Source organism: Coffea eugenioides, chromosome 6 (assembly GCF_003713205.1).
Source record: "Coffea eugenioides isolate CCC68of chromosome 6, Ceug_1.0, whole genome shotgun sequence".
NCBI lineage: Eukaryota > Viridiplantae > Streptophyta > Magnoliopsida > Gentianales > Rubiaceae > Coffea > Coffea eugenioides.
In genome coordinates this window covers 2,100,948-2,122,301 of record NC_040040.1, presented here as the reverse complement: position 1 = coordinate 2,122,301, position 21,354 = coordinate 2,100,948, and the positions used below count along the sequence as shown (strand labels likewise).

At 34.9% G+C, this 21,354-nt stretch overlaps 1 protein-coding gene across 1 annotated transcript; it reads right to left on the bottom strand.

Moving 5' to 3' along the window:
• Window positions 1-13,504: 13,504 nt before the first annotated feature.
• LOC113774583 (calcium-dependent protein kinase 13) lies at window positions 13,505-19,644 on the bottom strand. The gene is made up of 7 exons (XM_027319143.1): window positions 18,747-19,644; window positions 17,478-17,621; window positions 17,140-17,292; window positions 15,775-15,890; window positions 15,507-15,674; window positions 14,108-14,338; window positions 13,505-14,029 (listed from the first exon to the last, which is right to left on the bottom strand). Exons 1-7 carry the CDS (start codon window positions 19,381-19,383, stop codon window positions 13,880-13,882), a joined length of 1,599 nt encoding a protein of 532 aa, XP_027174944.1. The 5' UTR covers window positions 19,384-19,644; the 3' UTR covers window positions 13,505-13,879.
• Between the last annotated feature and the right edge of the window lie 1,710 nt (window positions 19,645-21,354).

Sequence of the window (21,354 nt, the reverse complement as noted above, 5' to 3'; positions counted from 1 at the left end):
ATCAATTTTATTTTGTAAAAAATGAATTGAATGAAAAATTATAAAGTTCACTACAACTTGGAATCTACATGTAGTCAATTATTAATGGAATGCCCTTGGTATAGGATTAGTTATTAAGATTAAAATTTTTATGCACTGACACTGACAGTGTAGTGATTTTTTTTACACTAGCAGCTTTAGATGTATATTACATGCATATGATTTAAATTTTAAATTTGATTCATGCGTTGTGATATAATCTAGCGTATGAAAAAATTATCCTTAAAATTATTTTAATAAAAGATCCAAATATAGAGTAAGGTTACTTTACTGGGATGTCACAGGTGTACGAGTGATCATTACATACGCCATAAACTTTGTGGAAGGAGGAAAGGCAAATTTTGAATTTTATAAGGACCTTATTATATATTTTGTTTGATCTGCATGAGGGAAATTTTACAATTTAATTTTTGATTTTATGAGGAAAAATTTACAATTCTTGGGAGCTTAGGTTAGCAGCTGCTCCTTGCATTCTTCCTTGTTGGTTTGGATGTGGATACATTTTAATTCTGTGGTATCATCATCATGGGAAAGGATTTGTATTGTCGAATATTATTTGGAAGTCCTCGCGAATTGCAGTAGTAGGACTATGAAAACCCTGAGCGCTTAACAAATAAAATCTTTGATTGAATATCAACTGAATTTATACCCTCCAGGCTATTATTATCAGACGCTAAACCTTTTTCCAGCCAAGGATCTCCTCAAGCTATCTATCGAACTCAACCTGACCGTAGTTGGTTTCATCTTTGGAAATTCAGCCCAAAAGTCACGTTGACCAAACACCAAAGTGGATGGTTTTGGTTTTATTAGCAAGATATCTAGGAAAGGAAACCATCATGCTGTTGTAACTTGATGGCATACAAGTAGCTTCATTTTTAATACTGCACGTTTTAATAATTTTAATTCTCGGGTTTAAGGTAGAGATGATGCAAAATTAATTATGCCATGTTTGATGACAGAAGTTGTACGCATTTCCTTCTTGTTGCCGATGATGCACATATAACTGGGACACACAAGAACACTGATTGTGAATCCAAGACTCGCGTCTGGATTGTGGATCGACAGAAGAAGAATGATGCAAAATTTAATTATGCCATGTTTGATGTAGACCCACGCATAATAATGATCATTGCTGATATTTGATCCAGAAGAAGAATGAAGATTGCACGCCAAATCCCTTTGTTGCTTGCTTGTAATTCGTAGCATGCACTTCGATTGACTCCTTGTTTCTTTTCGGACTTCCTAATCACGAGTAAGTGTTTTAGCCATTCTTGATCATCTAACTTTTTGCCAGTTTTCCTAAAAGGGAAATAAAACTTGTAGTTAATTCCATCGTCCAGATATCGTCCACATTCATTTGAGGATTATAGCATAACAAACGAAATGACTCTCGATCTTTCTATCAAAATAAAACCAAAGTGTATATTATGTAGACACACATATTAAAACATCGTGTGAGCTTTGCCTAAGTTTGTACTACTCATGTCTATCTCACTATTTACATTAGTCAATTACCATAGTGAAATTTCTACATATGTGCTTGTCAATTCATTTTTGTCAATCAGCAACATCTACTCTACTCCTATTCCTAGTATAGTTTATCGAAAACAAGACTTAAACCCCTCATCTTCAATCCCACCAAAATTTAAATCTTTAGTGGTGATCAACAGGGGGGTTGGCTTCATCATCATGCCAGTCCCAAGGGTCTAAGATAAATGTTTGGCCGACTTCAATTTCAAACTCTTACACAGGCGGAGTCATAAGATATGTCCACGTAAGTATTTCACGTGGCCAAATTGCAAATCTTGGTAGATGCATCCAGGAACTGCGAAATCTTCATATGATGACCCAGGAACTTATCATCGAAATCATATGATTATAGGAAGCGATAGAGTGCAATGGATCCAAAATCACTGGACTAATCGGGGTAAACGGTTTCGGATCTACCTATTTTTGAAGCATAAATTGAATTGGGCAGGATAGAAGGCAATTGGTACAGATGAGTATATATGGATATAGAATTGATCTACATAGCTAGGCACATTACTTCACGTTGGACTGTTGGAGGATAGCAATGTGGGAAGCATGAAGTATGGCGTATATACAGGTTCACCATACTATCTTGGCAGTCTGCACCCAAAAGAATAAAAATCTCAAAAAAAAAAAAAGGGGAAAGGGATAGGAAGGGACATGTCCCACTTTGCGCAGCCATTGCAACATAGGCAACTGACTAGATTATGTCGAAATGATAGACTAAACCCGAAAAAAGTGTTCATGGATTTTTTTATTTTTTTTTCAGTTTTCTAGGGAACTTAAGGCTTAGTTTGGCAGTTTAGGATAGAAAAGAGAAGGAGAAAAAACTGAAGTTACGAGAGAAGAAAAGGGATTGTTACGTACGTTGTTTGAGAATTTTAAGAATTAGTGGAATGATTTTGAATATGAAAGTTATTGAATATTTGTTCAAGATCATTTTAAGGATAAAATAGGTATTTTAAAAAAATTTCACAAGTTTCCTCCAACTTTCTCTCCATTTCTCTTTAATTTAGGAGAAAAAATTTTACCTATTATTTATCCTTCCATTTTTTTTCTTTTCTTTTCTTTTTTTACTAAAAACTCACAAACAATGAAAAATCAAACTTTCCCTTACTTTCCTTTCTTTTCAGCCCAGATCCTCAACTCTCAAATGAAGCCTAAGTGCATAAACAAAGAAAAAAAAAAATCAATCATATGGAGACAAACAATACAAGTAGGGATAAGGATTGGCGCAACTCAGTCAGTTAGAATGTGTCATGTCGACGCTGCCACGAGCAAGTTCGGCAATTGTCCAACTCAATTTGGATTTGGACAGCAAATTTTATCTTTAAGCTCTGGCAGCCGACAACCAGCACGAAAAAATATATATATAAAAAAAAAAAACACACACACAACATCAGTCTTTATATATATTATTGTAGTGTTTGAAAACAAAATTCTCAGATTCGCCCATTTGCAAGTACGTAGTAACGTGCGCGCGTTACTAACACACACACACATATATATATATATATATATATGTGTGTGTGTTAAATGCACGCATACATATTAGTCTAATAATGCAACTGCAAACACAAGGTCACAAGCCATGGGCGCGTTTGAAACGTCCAGAAAAATGATAGAAAGGGGCCTCTTGGGTTCTATCCAGTTCAGTGTAATTGGTGTTAATTCCCACAATTTTTATATAAATTCACATAATTCTTGTGTAATATTGGTAAATTATACACTAAAAGTAAAAGCTATATGAGTGGACAAATTTTACAATTACATCAATATGATGCAAGTTTATGGTACCAAAATTGCAGGACTAGACCGAAGTGAAGCAGAGATCCAAAAAATGATGCGCGTCTTACGTCATAAATCAAGCGTCATCTCATTTCATATTTCGCATCATCTATACGCGAGAGGTCGTTGGTTCACACCGTTCAAAACTGTCATGCTGCTGCCTAGTGCCTACAGCGAAGGATCGCACGGATTTTATTACCAATCGCGCAGGGGAGCGTCGGTGGTGGTAGTCCAGCACTTTCCGCTGCTGACTTTTTGTCTTGTCATAGACAAATATATGGTTTAGTTATCCTACTTGTCTTCTTCCATGCCTTAATTTCTAAATTAGACACCGTAATTGTTTGTTACTCAGATTGATAGATGATTGGACGGTGATTTTATCCCTATCACTTGCATTACATTGAAAGCGTCCTATTTTTCATTTTAAAATGTCTCAAAATATTTATCTTATTAAAAAAATCAAAGTGTTTTTTAGTCCCTTTTTCTAATATAACCCCTCATTCTAATATGCATGTTATCATTCAAATTCAAAATTTGAATTTGTGGGGATAAAATTAAAAAGAAAAATACAAATATCACGATCAAACCACTGGATTTGTTTGGATAGGAGTTTATTTGAGATAATTATGGTAACACTTTTTATGATGTGATGTGTGTAAGATAAAAAAGTGATTAAAATTTATGAAACAAATTATTTTATCTCAAATCATCTCAATCGAAACACACTCAGTACTATATTTAAAAAGTTTGATTTTCAAAATAGGAACAAATAATTGAGACGGAAGGAGCATTTGAAAATGATGATACCTCTGTTTTAAAATGATGAAACTGAGACTGATGACCAGGCCCACTCTCATCTCTTTTTTCTAATTTTGACGAGCGTGAATGAATGTCAAGTTTCGCTTTGATATTTTGGACTTTGGAGCCATCAGCATTTAACTTGAGGATGAAATAAAACTAAAGAATCTAAATCAAGAACGTCACGGTTTTCTTTTCTTTTTTAGTTTTAGTGATGCCATGTTTTTTGCAGTTCCAATGAACAGCAATGGGCAATTGATTCAGCACCTTCTCGATAACGAACGGGCATTGGAGGGTTGGACTTCTTCGGTACGAGAGTGGAAGTCATGTACAAAATACTCAATAGGTGATATGGTGGATATGTCTGATTGATATATTAACTAGTAAAATCTCTACAAATTAATACTTGATAATATCAAATAACATATAGCCAATGAGATATGTACTTGATATATCTTCTAGTCCCAATTTGGGCCAATGCGATAAATTAGTAAGATAATAATTTCAACAAAATGATAAGATAATAATAATTTTTTTAAAAAAAAATCTTATATAATGCTTTGGTTCCATTCATATCATAAATTAATAATTCACTAAAATTACATATCATATTTTCCTAAACTATGAGGCTATCATTGATTTATGAATATCTTTTTGAGATGGAAAGCCATACTTTAACAATGAGATATATACGAGAAGACTTTATGTTTGTTTATTATAAGAAGACTTCTTTGTCATTTATACACATAATGTTGTTAATTTGATTTATTGTATTTATTTAATGAAATGGAACATTTAATATTTCTAAGTCTTTTAACCTCTTTTTGTCAGAATATCAATTCCTAAGACCTAAACTAATCCCATAAGCCCAACCAAAAGGCAATTGCTGACTTCTGGCTACACTTATGGAACCTCTTGATAATAGAAATATGATGTTAGTTACGTATGTACATTGAAAACATTAATAGAATTAAATTACTCTTACAAATCAAGTAGATACGATTAATTTACATTCTTGAGACTTTTAGCCTTATTTTATTAATAGAATAATTCATATTTTTTATAAAATAAAATAAAATTTTAGTTGATTTTTAAATGAGTATTTTTTGAGTTGTAAGTACACTTGATAAATTAATAAATTATAACATGCAATTTGTTCTATGTGTAGCTACGTATATTGGACGGTACAATTATCACTGACAATTCCAAATATCTATAAGTGCAATGTCTATCTACGTATATTGGACGGTACAATTATCACTGACAATTCCAAATATCTATAAGTGCAATGTCTATATTTGTTCTACCAGTAGCTTCCACTGCAGAGTTCGGTGCAATTACAACTGACAATTCTAAGATCGCTTCATCCTCTGCCACACACTCCCTCTTCGGGAATCTTCCCCCCAGTCCCCACTCCTCCGGCCAGAACTGACTTCTAGCTGGCAAAGACAATAGGTAAACAAATTCCAGAAGGAACACGTGAAAAGTGATTCCGATCAACTTTTAATGCTTAGTACGGTCGACGTACACAAGATTTTCTTTCATTCTGGGTGCTTCTTTTTAACCCTTTCATCCAATTTTGCTGTTAACGTCGACGGAAAATACATCACAAATTGTTCAAGGGACAAATCGAAGGGGTAATTTTGTCAACATAGTACAGAGATGAGCGAAACCCAAAAAATCTTTGAACGAGATGTAGTTGGACAAAAACAACCACAATTTCTGCCTCCTTTCTTACCTTAGCCATGCCGGGATCTGGTGGATAATTGGAAAAAGCTGATGGGAAATACGTCGTCTCCCCCAACCCTGACCTCTCCAACATTCTCTTCATGAATCTTCTTCTTCTTCTTCCGGGTAGTATTCTGCTGGACCCCTAGTGGTTATAGATGATTTGAGGGCGTATTTGCATATTATTGATGTGGCTTCAATATTGATGTTTCATTATGACATAATTCGTCACGCATTTCGCTTGAGAAATCAAAGCGTTGAAGCTCTTGCTATTGTTGTACCTTTTTAGGCCATCAGAGAAGCTCGAGAACCCAAAACCGCATGGCATTATAATGGGTTTGGGTCATAATTATATTTGATGATTATCTTTTCATGCAGGAAAATTCCCAAAAAATTTTGAAGACTTTTAGGTTTTTTCTTCCTCGTTCTATGCTGACAAAATCACCCCTTCAATTTATCACGTGAGTAGTCTGCGATGTATGTTCGTCAATCTTAACGGTAGGATTGGACAGAAGGATTATTAGCATATATATTATCAGTTGGAGCACTAAATAGGAAAAATCATTCAAAATATCCCTCATATTTTGTAAAATGACTTTTTTCCTCTCTTACTTTTAAAACTGTAATTTTACGTCCCTTACAAATTTACATTAATTAAATTTGGTTCATATCTAAACTTTCGACTAGTTTTTTTATCAAAATTTACCACATGCCTTGCACGTAATCATCTTTTAAGGGCAAAATTTTCAAATCAAACTTTACACAATTCGATCTATAGCCTCTCATATTTCACAAAATAAATTTTTTTGTCCCTCACATTTCACAAAATATTTTTTTTTGTTCTTCACATTTTATAAAATAAAATTTTCCATCCCTCATATTTTACAAAATAAATTTTTTCGTCTCTCACATTTTAGAAAATAAAATTTTCATCTCTCATTGATCATGTGTATGAATCATTTTTTTTTTTAAACTCATGTATGTATCTATTGAATTTTATCTAAACAATACGAATAGCATGTGTACGACTATAATTAGCTATTTAAACAAAATCAAATAGATATATATTACATGCTATTTATATTGTTCAGATGAAATTAAATAGATATATACATGAATTTTAAAAAATTATTAATTTCTCACTCATGTTCATTTCCTGTTACTCAAAAATTGAAAACAAAGAAGAGATTTAATTCTAAACATTATCGAGTGTTTATATCAAATTAAAATTGGACAAAAAAATAAACAAAGGAAAAGTATGATAAAAAGAAGTAAGTAATTGGCACTTTCAAATTTTAATATAATCACAAGACAAGTAATTCAACTGTTGGTCTTAAAAGTGGCGAGAAGAAATTTTAGATTTAAATTGTAATTTATTAGCATGACTATAGAATTCGAACTAGAAACCATTAATAAGATAATCTTATTATATAACTCAATAAATAAATTATTTTCAAAAGAAAAAAGGCCACAAATATTGAACAAGTACACATGGTAAAATTAAATAGATATATACGTGGGTTTAAAATAAAATTGTTAGTTTTAAACTTATGTATATATCTATTGAATAATATGTGTACAATTATAATTAATCTGTTTAGATGAAATAAAATAGAGATATATTACATGCTATTCGTACTATTCAGGTCAAATCAAATAGATATATGTGTGAATTTTTTTTTTAAAAAAAAACTATTCATATACATGGTCGATGAGGGACGAAAAAATTTATTTTGTAAAATGTGAGGGATGAAAAAATTTATTTTGTAAAATGTGAGGGACTATGGATCGGATTATATAAAATTTGATTTGACAATTTTATTCTTCAAAAATAATCACGTGCAAGGTGCATGGTGGATTCCAACCAAAAACTAATCGGAAACTTAGGTAGGGGCCAAATTTGATCACTGTGAGTTGGTAAAAGACGTAAAATTATACTTTTAAAAGTGAGAGACGAATAAAGTTATTTGGCAAAATGTGAAGAACGTTTTGAACGATTTTTTTCCACTAAATGTACACACTTATTTGTTGAAAGAGTGAAAGTGCGCCAATGAAAAGTTCGAGGACCATCGGGGTTTTTTGCCCCTAATTGTAATAGTAAACTAATTAGGAAACGGAAGTGAAAAAAAAAAAAAGAAGAAGGGTCAGAAGGGTTAATTATACCTTTGATCCTAAGCAGTAACTGCTAGAATTGCTGATATCAGAGTAGAGTATTACTGGAGTGAAACCTCTCACGTTTGCTGGGAAGGTTTCTGAAATTATCCTTATTTGTTTTCTGCCCAACCAAAGATCCCTGATCTATCAGTTCATGTTCTATCTTTCCTTTTGTAAGCGATCATTCGTGACTGATCAAAGTCACACTATCCACGGTCAGGCCATTTGTTGAGTTTATTGTATAGATATTTAGATTGCCTTCTTGTTCCTTGGCTTATTTGTTGAGATTTCAATATTACTTTTACTGTGTAAAAGTTAATGCCAGCAATGCTGAAGGCATATGGCAGAGCACTTTGATGGATACACAGTAGTATAAGCTTTCTCCGGCAAATACTTTCTTGTCTTTTCAAGAAATTGGAGAGGTTTGTCCGGTGCTTTAGTGGAAACCTGAAAACAAATTGCTCAGAAAAGACGTGCTCTCTATTCAGGGCGCACGTAACCATGTCGGTCGCACGTGAAGAGATGAGATACACATTTATTTGCCATGTTGATCAGAAGCATCAATCATTGAGTTCCTCTTCGGCAATGCTTATTAGTATTAAGGTATAATCAGCCAGCATCTTTGCCATGTTGAATAAACACGCAGTCAAAGCATTTCAGCTATGGTCTATACTTCTCTTAAAGCTAAAGCCCTGCAACTCTTTTAACATGCGTGCCTCGATCTGGATTCTTAGGGGTGTGTGTCCTCATCTCAATGTTGGAGTTGGATCGAGTTCATCTTCATGTTCATCTTCATCATGGGCAACTCTTTCATGTGGGCAATGCTAAATTATCACTTTCCCATTCCCAGCCACACTTCCTGAAAGGGAATGGGAATGCACCAATCACTGAGTTGGTTGGCCCTTCATTATCAGTACTTCGTCCCAAGTTCGAATTAACCCCGTATTATGATTATCTCATCAGCATTTTGTTGACGGGATCACAGTAAATAGTACTCCAGTATCCTCTCTCTTTTTTTTTTCAATTAAAGCAGATTCCCTTTCCGGTATTTGTCCAAAATTTGACAGTGACAAGGAGGCCGTGATTCATACCATTTCATACTTGCCGACTTCATAAAGAAAGTGCTGCTATCAAGCAAGCAACAGGTAAAATGTGCTTTGAAATTTCAATGTCAGGCCGATGCCACCACCATTCTGACGCATTGACAATGACAAAGTGGCCATACCTTAATTATCAACCAGCACACGCCTCCCTCCATTACGGAGAAACCTTTCGATCTTCCCGTGTTTTCAAAATAAATATAATAAGCACACACAGTTTTTAATTTGGCGTGGAACTCGTTCTGGTCCATCATCTATTAATAGTGGGACTCCTCGTCTTTCCACCGCTCTGATCCAGATAAGGTGTACAAAGAAAAAGAAATAATCAAATTGTTCTAGTTTTTAACTTGTTCATTGATTTTTCAAAGCAGTGATGCCTGTGTGATGAATGGTATCTACAAGTTACACATCAATCATAAAATTAAATGCACATGGATGATATGCCGCACAGCTGAGGTGATCAGAGTCAGATGAGGCCCCTGCAGATTTCAGGTCAAGATTTGGTACTGCATGCTGGAGACGTTCGAGCTTTCCTTTGCATGTGCCTAACAACACCAAATTAAGCCGGCTCATTATCCACGGCAAAACAAAAAACCACTGAGCCAAGCTCAGCCGCCACAAAAAATGGACTAAATCCTTCTTTGGGTTATAGAGAGGGAGTTCGAACTTCGAACCCCATCTGAGGTGAAAAAAATTCAAAAGAGACACCAGAACACTTATTTGATCTAATCAGATTCTTATACTTACTAATCCCTCCTACATAGCCTCTTTAGGTTTCCCTCCATCTAGATGCTAACTCCTTATACATAGGCTCCCCTCCATCTAGATTGTTGCTGTAAGAAAAAAAAAAATTATCCACGACGATTATTTTTTGGCACTTTTAGTAACTTCACGAATATACATATAGTTGACAAGAATACTTAAATTTCACTTTAGACAGTTCAGACAGAACCGATATTGGTGCTCTGCTTCAAATTTTTAAGAGTTCTTCAGCTATATTAAACAATTTCGGGGGGAAAATATTTGCTTGTCCACAAAATATTCTGAGACGATCGGGACCAGGGATAACTTACTCCTTTTACCAGCTTTTCTTTTTGGAAAAAGAAAAAAATGATTATGATCAGTATTTTGCTTTAAAAAAAAAAAAAGGACAAACTGGTTTGAAATTTTGCTCCTGGGCTGTTCCTGTTAATAATGTGAGTCGGAATGGAAAAGAATTTGCGAATGAATATGAGGACGACTAAATCATTTCACCGACATCTTTTACTTGGACTAGCGAGAGAAGAGGGTAGTATTTGCATTTTTCCACGGGAACCAATAAAAAAATCGAAAAATCTTATTGTCACTCTGTCAGATTTCACATTCAAATTGGCTACTACCCACTGAAACGACGGCCTCATATGTGCTCACATGTAGATGGTCTTTCTCGGCAAGCACATGTAGAGATGTAATTGAGCCGAGTCGAGTCGAATTCGAATAACGAGTCAAGTTTAAAAAATTTGGACTCGAGCTCCTCGATTTTTTTAAAGTCGAGCTTGAGGTCGAGTTCGATTTTATTTTGCGTTACTCGAATTCATGGCCAACGAGTCCAATTAAGTTTATTTTGAACTTAATCGAATCTAATCAACTTTAAAAATTATAAATTTATATTTTTTTTACACAATTTTAAACAAGGGACAAAAGACATTTCATACTAATAAATAAAAATTAATATATGTATGTGTGTGTGTGTGAAGCTTGATTGAATTGGATTAAACTCAACGACCTTTCAAATTTCACATATTAAGTTCAATCTTGACTCGTCAAGCAGTTCGAATTTGGTCAATGCAAATTTGAACTCGGGTTTTGACCGAACAAGTTCGCAAGTTATTCGATTAAACTTGACTCATTTACACCCCTCAACCCACAGATGTTCTATACTCATTTAGTCATTCCCTTGGAAAAATGGGAGGATTTCAAATTTGTTTGGATTGTAAATTATTTACCAAATTTTATTTGTCTGCATCATCAACACATCTTTCAACTATCTTTCTATCTCATATACATCATATCAAAAAAGTGTTACAATAATTTTTTAAAAAAATTACCTCAAATAATTCACTATCCAAAAGTCTGCTGCTAACACCTTGTGTTTTTGGATCTCGTGGCCGTCTATTATTTGCATTTCAACGCAAGAGTAGTTTGTAGAAAATTAGAGAAAATTGTTAAAAACACCCCTCATATTTCGTCAAATAAATTTTTTCATTCTTGAATTTTAAAATGTTAATTTTATATCTCTTATAAATTCAAGTTAGTAAAATTTGGTCTCAATCTAAATTTTTTTAGCACTTTTTTTAACCTAAAATCACCATATAACCTACATGCAATCATTTTTTCATAAACAAAATGGTTAGATCTCACTTTGTTAATAGCAATAATAAATATGAATATGGTCAAATTTCAATTTTTTAGAAAAATAATGTATACAGTATGACTTAGATCCTATTTTTTTTAGGAGTAAAAATGAATATATATTGGGCAATTTATTTAACTACAAATGGGATCTAACCTTTTTGCAAAAAAAAAAAAAGACCATTTGTTTAACTACATGCAATCATTTTTTATGTATAGAAAACTTAGACCTTACTTTTTTAGTGGCAAAAAATGAATATGAATTGAATCGAATCTGACTTTTTTCAGAAGAATAGTGATGGTTCTGTTTATATCTTATTTTTTTAGGAACAAAAATAAATATGGATCTAGCCTTTTTGCCTCTAAAAAAAGGACCATGTGCGAGTTATGTAATGAATTTAGGGTAAAAAATGGTCAAAAATCTAGATTGAACCAAATTTTACTGACTTGATTTTGTAAAGGACAAAAGGTTACTATTTTAAAAGTAAAGGACAAAAAAATTTATTTGACTAAATGCGAAGGACGTTTTGAACAACTTTTCGTTAAAATTGATGATTCACTTTTAGTTCAATTTCAACTTCCTCCGCTATTGTAAAAACAAAAATAAAAAGAAAATCATTTCCTCATTTTTAGTGCAAAAGAGTACAATTGTTGGGGCCAATATAGTAGTCATGAAACCCTCTAGGTTCCACTAGATTTGCATGATAGATAAGAAGTTAGAATTTAGAAACAATTCCAAGCTCTATGCTCAAAAAATGCAATGCTGTAAATGCATAATGTGAGTCAATCTAGTCCCAATCTGGATTTTCATTCACTTTTTAGTCTGAATTTACCACGTGATTTATACATAATGAACTTTTTAGGTGTAGAAAAGATCAAATCCCACTTTCTAAGGGAAAAAATGGATATGAAAGACATATGGGTCACCTTTTGTATTTGTGCTAAAAAAGTGTGAGAAACTTAAAACCAAATTTGGCTAACTTGATTTTTGTAAAGGATGTAAAATCGATATTTTAAAAATGAAGTACAAAAAAATTCATTTAATAAAACATGAGACACATTTTCAACAATTTTTCATTTTGTGTGTCATTAATCACTGTCTATTGACCAAATTCTGGGTATAAAGGATAGAAATCCGAATTTCATTGAAAAACTAGAATGCAGCCATAAAACTAAAGGTGTCAAAATAGATGATTCAAATAGATTTGAACAGGTCATAATTGGATAATAGATATAAATAAATACCCTTTAATAAATAAGTATGGATATATCCCAATTATCAATTTACGAGTCAGTTAAAAGTTTACTTATTTTTTCTATCTTTTCACATATTATTGACAAAAGATAGTGGTATTTTATTACTATTAGATTGATAAGAAATTCAAATTTTTTTACTTAACACTAACTAAAAGTTAAATTTATATTTGTAATTATTTTTAAATAGATATAAATGAATAAATTGAATCAACTCACTGCCGATCAATTAAATGAATTTAATTGAATATCCTTTACACCCATTCAAAATTAATTAGCGAATTTGGATGGATTATTAGTGAGGGAATTTGGATGGATCATTAGAAAGGGAATTTGCATGGATCAACATAATTAGATTGTGTTTCTAATTTGCATGGATCAACATAATTAGATTGTGATTGATACCTCTACATCAAGCACGACTCCAAGCGCTAAGCCAGTAAGAAACCAAAACACAGGGAAAAAACCAAAATTGTGAAATTATAATTGGGTCCAGATATACACTTCATCAATTTACCAACAACTTATCCACATCATAGACTACTGACTAACTTATGGCCAACAAAGATTACCAAAGCCAAATGTGCAACGCTGAAATAAAAAATCTATAAATGCAAAGCACTCATATGACATCAACTCCTATATATGGATAAAAGGCCACCCCCGAGGAAGGGGGGAGAGAGAGAGGGGGAGGGTGTGTTGTGTGTTTGAAAATTGAAACCTTCTCTGCAACAGAAGACAAACTTTTTCAAAAGTAAAAATTCCCTAAAACATATGAGTTCCATCCACACGCTCAAGAGATGCTAACAGATGTCCGCATTAACAACACCGAGATCACAATTACATCTGACAAAAAATAACACTATACCATAATAGAGAAGCGAGGGTAGAATCATACATGGCAGCTCAAAAGGCCAAAAGACTATGAGTTCCCTGCTCGGTTTTCGATGAGGCTGGTGAGTTTACCACCATAGTATGAACCTCATAAGCCACCAATTAGATGGAACCCACAAACAATGAAAAATGCATCAAGTAAAATACATATGGGCATTCACTCGATACCGTGTAGCTGAATGACATCGAAGCTAAGTGTTTCGTTATTCACTTCCCAAGTTAAGAGAACCATCCTTGATCAATTTTATGCTCAGACTGTTGAATCTCCCTCTCGAGTAATGCCTAGAAGCCTTCCTCCAATCGGTCCCAGTTCTCATCATGGCCACAAATTCGTCAAAGCTGATTCGCCCATCCTGCATTTGTTATCAATATTAGTGAGGTTGAAATCTACTTCATCTAATCCAATGAACCGTACTGAATCTAATATTCACCTTGTCTGTGTCAACTTCCTGAAATATATCATTAGCTACATCTGTACAATCATCTACTCCATCCTCCATTAGGGCATTTCGTAGTTCATCTGGCTCTATATAACCATTTCCATCCTTGTCAAAATATGAGAAAGCTTTATGGAGATGTTCATCGTTAGCCATCCTCTGTAGATGGAGTGAAACCGCAAGGAATTCTCCATAATCCAAACTTCCTTTGCCGTTTGTATCTACCTGTGAAAACCAAAGTGTTTTTTGCTCATTTCATGTCTCTTTTACAATGGGGAGGGAAACTGTAGCCAGATTTAAAAAATAAAGTACATAAGCGGCAAAAGTTCTTTGTAAAGCTAGTACTCAAGAAAACTAGCATTTACTACAATGCTTTTCTTCTTCATGTATCGATACCATGAAAGTTAAGGACCAACAAAATGAAATAGTAAATATAAATTTCACCTAAGACTTAATGGGGGGGTAAAAGATTGAGAAGAATCACACCCAAAAGATGGGAACTGTGGATAAAGTAAAACAAGAAAAGCAAATAAACAATTTCCCGCAAGTAAAACAAAAAAAGCATAACCAAAGAAATGTAACAAGAAATAGAAAAACACGTCTCAAAAGGTAAGGGCTGACAAATAACACACTGTTATCCAAAATAAGCATGTATCCTAAGTTAGCTTGTTAAAGAATTGCTGCACAGACCGCTGCTGCAACCAAAGATCAAAGAAATGCAGACAGGTATGCATAATCAACATAGATTCCAAAGATACACCAGATGAAATGATATAGATTTCAAAATCAAGCCCTGTACAGAAAAATTGCTCTATTACTTCTTTCCAATTTCAATCCTCATCCTTAGTATCTATTTTCCTTTTAATTATGTGTATTTTGTATCAACTTCCTCCACCAACATATATCCTTTGTCATTCTGCTCCACCACCATAACAAAATTGGGGCAAAATGCATAACCACCACAAGTCCTCACTCCCCATATATTCTGTATCTCACAGACAAGTCATGACACTGAATTAATCATGAAAAGACAAATTACCCACCTCACCCACATCACCTTCCTTAAACCTTGGCCAGCAATGCAGTCTTCTTGAATCAGCAGGTCTTTAAATTGACTCCAAACAAGAGACTGTCCACCAAGAATAACTAATCCCAACTCGAACTCACTAATCCACTCGCAGCACCCACTTCCAGATGTGACTGAACTAACTTGTAGTTTGACTTTATGTCCATTACCACCTTTTATAGAGAGGTGCAACTACTTCTAAATAACATCATCGATTAGCCGCTAGCCAGCAGAGTCAAGGTGACAGCAAGAGTACAGTTCACGAATGCCCATATGCATAATATATTCTATTTCTATTCAACAAGACAGGCAAGGAAGAAAACTCACAGCTTCAATAAGCATCTGTATTTCAGATTCAGCCAGCTTTGAATTGGAACTCTGAAGTCCAATTTTTAGTTCTTCAACAGAAACAATCCCATCATTGTCAGTGTCTATCTTTCTGAACATATCCTTTATATCCTCAACTTCTTCAGTAGACAAGAAATCAGCAATGACCTGTGTATAATCCAAAGTTCCAAAAGATTCTTGAAAAAATCAAAAATATGTTTCAAAGAAAGGGTTTTTAAGACTAGAACGTCTAGATTGATGAACCAACCCTCAAAGCTTTTCTCTTGAACCTATTCATCAGCGAGAACTGCTTGAGCCTGGACTTCACAACATCTCCAAGAGGTACATTTGGAGCCTTTTTTGCATTTTGCAGCCAAGGATGTTCTGTAGTCATAGAAAAGCTATTAGTGAGCAAATAAACCACAAACATTTAAGCTACACGAGCAAAGGCCAATGGCACAAGTCATTTATCCAAAAATAACAGCAAGCTACAACTACATTTATGTGACTCAAACCTGAAGAAAGTCTAGCATGACTGAATTAGTCGAAAACCATACAGCTGTTAGGGCCTAAATCTTGTTCAATTACCAATTAAACATCCACTATTAATCTGAACGTCACTTCTGATCCCACAACCTCTGTTACACTAGTCTCAATTAAGTGTGGTTTCTTCCACAGCAACCAACTTCTCAAATGTGAAAAAATGCCTCTGTGAACCTAAAAAAGCAGCTCGAAATTAATCACCAAGACCTACAAAAATCAACCGCATTGCCAGCCACCTAAAGGCTCAACTTTACATGCATTAGCAAAAAAAGTGTAAACCAAAATTAGTTTAGTTTTCCAACATTGAAAATTGAACATTAACAGGTTTGCCTGCCGACTTGAGAAATCGATAACATGCATAGAGAAGATCCACTCTCAACTGCCACTTCCATCATCATGACTACAGGTTGTGTATTTTGACTATCACATGGTATGCAACCTTAAAATGCTAGACTAGATAAACTTTTCTCAGTTAATAAGTATTTATTATATTTTCTCCACCAATGTCTTACAAAACCCTTTCTTCTATACCAAGAACTGCATGACCACATTACGCAATCTCATTAATAGAGGTGACCAAGAAGTCTTGTATCTATAGAGAATACAATTGACAGATCAGAACGCATCAACAATATAAATTGCCTTTTTTTCCCAGAGGACCAAAAAGCTTCAAATTCTTCAATTATGAAGCATAGGTGGAAAAAAACTGTTCATCTGTTCATTTCCATATGACCCAATTTAGTTCCAGGACCAAAAGTTGTCAACTCTATCTAATACCCAACCATCATTCCACTAATTAGGTACAATGTGTTTACAGGATGGAAAATAACATTATACCCAGGCAGAAGTTATCCTAACATCCCAGAAACTATTCTATAACAAAATCTTGGGCATGTTCAAGCTACAAGTACTTCTGTATGAAAGGGTTCAAATGTACACAGTTCAAGCACATAAAAAGAGTGCACAGCTGTGTTTTAAAGTCGAAAGACTGCTTTCATTGTCAACATACAAACCAAATAGTAGAAGTGCAATAATGAAATTGTTTTGAGGAACTCAAAAGGAAAGCACGCAAATACATAAAGCAACTCACCAAGAACTTGCTTTGCAGTAAGTCGAAGTTTAGGATCTGGCTCCAACATTTGCCGTACAAGACTCTTGGCACTCTCTGAAATACTTGGCCATGGTTCTCGTTTGAAATCTATTAATCCACGTAATATAGCTTGGGCAACACCTTGTTCAGACTCTGTACCAACAAATATCATGTAAGAAAATGAGAACTATTCACTAATAAAAGAGATAAAATGAAACACGGTGAGACAGGAGGGAATCAGGAAATCATTATTTCTGTCAAGAGTTGCAAAGGAAGAGCTTTGGGACTAGGGGATTCAGGCAGACATATACAGAGAGCACATTAGTAATGGAATTTACCAGCCCAAAATGGAGGAACCCCACACAACAATATGTAGAGGATAACTCCTGCGCTCCATATGTCAATTTCTGGCCCATAATTTCGCTTGAGCACTTCTGGAGCCATGTAATACGGGCTGCCGACAATCTCAGAAAACTTCTCACCTACAAGTTTATTAGATAAGTAGTTAAACAACATAGTGACATTAACAACTAGTAGACTGACACTATTGGAAGCTCATTACATACCAATTACCCCATTGGTGGATAAATGGTAGACACATTATAGTATCATTTAAAAGGTCACTACAGCATATTATCTACAAGCACAAGAGCTTAACTCATGATTGTCAACAAATAGCAAGAGTAATAAATTATATATCCGCATAGACCTCTGTAGAATTGAGTCTATAGCTAAATGTCAGATTCTTCAAACCATAAGATATTAGCTTTGGAGGAACTGAACTTCTTCAGGATTGACAGAAAGGCATGAGAGTTAATTCCAAATGGAATCAACAGAAAGTATAGCTAATAAGTTGCCACTCTCACAATAACTGCATAAACAGCTAAATGTTGAGCATAGGTTCTTATAGACCATATTTTTCAAGCAGCTTTTCATAATGTCAATCACTGTAAAAACCATCATCACTTACAATTCATGGCATCATCATAATTTACCATTCATGACATCGTCGTAACTTACTGTTCAGTGCAAGTCTTGCTTATTGTGAACGTCACAAGGACAGAACAATAAGGCCAATTACTTCCTAATCAGATGCCTCTAGGTTTCATAATTGTGCGACAGAATGCACAAAGGGAACAAAGACAAGTTGATTCAATTACTGCAATAGAAAAGATTAACAAGCACTACTCCAGCTACCTCAGATAGCACCACACGGTACAAGCTTTTCTTGAGTTGTGCAAATAGGAGTTAGAATCCAGAGAGGTCAGGGTGAGATCATCAGCTGCAAATAGTCCTTAACAGGGCGTGACTCTCATATCTAAGCAATTTCACTCGTTATCTAGTTTTTTAGAAATTGCACCTTCCAAACACCCTCAAGTCAAGTTTCTCCAGTTTAAGTTGAACTCACCTAAATCATTCTGCCCCAAAAAAAGTATCTAGCTTATTACAGATGGTGCATCTGGAAGCCCAACGAAAAGTCAAATACAGGAAATATTTCTGTGAAACTGGCATCAGTTTTCAACATACTCAGACTCCCAAAAGCTCTATTTGAAATTCAGGACAAAAAAACAGCTGGATAAAAAGCATAAAACTGCAAATTCATTTACCTGGCTTAAAGAATATCGACAAACCGAAATCAATTGCTTTGAGAGGCGAATTTTCCTTTTTATTGGCGAACAGAAAATTTTCTGGCTTCAAGTCCCTGTGGATCACTCCATGCTTGTGGCAGAGTTGCACGACCTCGACGATTGTCCTGGTGACCGCGGCGGCAGCTCGCTCGGTGTAATGTCCACGGGCCACAATCCTGTCAAAAAGCTCACCACCCTCGCACAACTCCATGACCAAATGAACGGCATTGTCATCCTCACAGGCCTCCTTCAAGGTAACAATGCTGGAATTCTTGGGCAGATGCTTCATTATAGCCACCTCTCGCCTGACGTCGTCCACATCGACGGCCGTCCGAAGCTTCCTTTTGGAAATGGACTTGCAAGCCAATAGCTCCCTGGTATCTCGATCAATGCACAAATAAGTCACTCCGAACTCACCACGACCTAACTCCCTGTCCACCAAGTACTTCTCCTCGACGTTCTCCTTCTTTAAATCAGTTAAGACAGTGATGGGCTTCTTGCTGTTGCCGGCGCCGGGGCCGGACTTGTCCTTGCGGGCGTGATCGTGGGCAGAGAAGTTGGAGGACTTGACGTCTTCTCTGGCGACTGCGGCGGGAGATCTGCAGCAGTTTCCCATGGGAATGGAATGGAGCCGGGGATAGGAAGAAATTGGAGGTGAGTGGAGCAAAAACCCTAGGCTAGTCCAAGACCTGAGCTAGGGTTTCACATGACTGGAAGAGTAAAGAACAGTAGCGTAGGTGGGGGAGGAGTCTAGACAACTTCTTCAACCAATTATGGTACTCTACTTGTGTTCAGGGATCAAAAATGGCGAGGAGGAGAGAGAAGGAGAGGAGAGGAATGGGTGGGTCGACGGGGGGCAGATGGCCTTGGGTTGGCTCCTTTTTTTTTTTTTTTTTTTTTTTTTTTGTTTCTAAAAGCAATCAGTGGGGGCGTACGGTAACGGCTCAGATGCTTTTGTGGAGAAATGGCCTTCTTCTTGTTTTCTTCCTCCGGATTCATCCCAGACCAGACCACTGCGTCTTTTATTTATTCTCTAATAATAATGCTAATTTTAAGTTAGTTATTAATTCCTTCTTTTTTTTCTTTCTATATGATATAGTATATGATATAATAAATAGGGATTAACAGTTGTTTATGGCAGGACTTAGGAGACGGAGTACAGGACCGGATAATTTATACGTTTTAATTAAGGTGTGTATCATCCTCTCTTTTTTTTTTTAATCTCTCTTAAGTATGTTGTTGTTGTAGTAGTAAAAAAATACGACTACTACTAGTAGTACGTAAGTGTGTGTGTGTGTGTATGTGTGGGATTTCTTTTTTTTTTTTTTTTGTCAAATGTGTGGGATTTTGTTGGTTGTATGAGTTTTGTCGATAACTCAACGGTCAGGACGGGACGGCGAGAGGAGGGAGGGGAGAGTTGCTTTTCAGCTTTTGGGTTGGATGGAGCTCTACTTGCATTCCTTTGTCTCTTACTATTATTCTTCTCTCACACACACACAAACTCTCTCTCTCTCTCTCTCTCTCTCTCTCCACGGGACGACTGATTGCGGGCCTGCGCTAGCCTTTTCTGTTTTTCTTTTTCTTTCCCCCGCAACCAAACTTAAAAGGGTTGTTTGGACCAATCTAAAAATACAAAAAAATAGATGTCATGGGCAATTTCTCCTGTACCTATTGTTTGTTTCAGAAAGGAAAAAAAATGAAAAACTGAAATGAACCGCGGTTGAGAAAATGATCAACGCACTGGTAGCTGTAATCTCCCCCCCCCCCCCCTTCACCCAACAAAAAAAATATAGACAACTGTAACTTTTGAGTTTGACTATATGTCTGCAAACAAATTGAATTGTTCACGAATCGATTCGATCAACATTCAGCACGAGTCAAGTTCAAGTCAATCAGATTGAACGGTTAAATTTGAGGCGAATATAGAGAAATTTATCTCATTAATTCGTAAATCGATACAAATGTATATATTTATTTTAATAATAAATTTATATATTCCTAATATTTTTATTATTGATTAAGAAATATAAGTATTTTATTTATTTTTTAAAAAGTAAAATAATTTTTTTTTTTTTACTTTTTGAACTCGAGTGGGTTCGAATTCCAGTCAAGAGCTCTCAATGTACTTCGAATTTGAGTTTGATAAAATTAAGTTAAAACTCGGTTTGATTAAATGAAAATTTGATTCGATTCAATTTATTTATAGCTTTACTTGAGTAATATTTTATTCAGATCAAATGACAATACAAGGCTCTCTTTTTCTTGTATACATACATATATATACTTTTTTTAGTCTAGTAGGCTGTTTGAAATAAATTTTAATCAATAGATCAAAAGTATACATTTTTGAATAGTTTAGTGATCAATAAGGTGTAATAAAAAAAAGGAATAGAGTGATCAATAACATTTTCTTCTGTTCTTTAAAATACCACTCCTACTGTTAGTATCCTACATGATGAACCATCAGCCTTTGGACTGGTGGTCACCATCAAGCTTTTAAGGCTTGCCTCCCACCAATTGTCACATTATAATGTGGATTTGCTTTAAAAAATTCAGGCGGGTGAGTAGTGCAAACTATTTGATCCGA

What these genes read in the sequence shown, in the direction of transcription:
- LOC113774583 (XM_027319143.1), bottom strand. Translation starts at nt 19,383, where the DNA reads ATGGGAAACTGCTGCAGATCTCCCGCCGCAGTCGCCAGAGAAGACGTC. An exon ending in TACTGCAAAGCAAGTTCTTG is followed by an intron (nt 15,891 to 17,139) that starts GTGAGTTGCTTT and finishes CTATGACTACAG; the next exon opens with AACATCCTTGGCTGCAAAAT. An exon ending in TCAAGAGAAAAGCTTTGAGG is followed by an intron (nt 15,675 to 15,774) that starts GTTGGTTCATCA and finishes GATTATACACAG; the next exon opens with GTCATTGCTGATTTCTTGTC.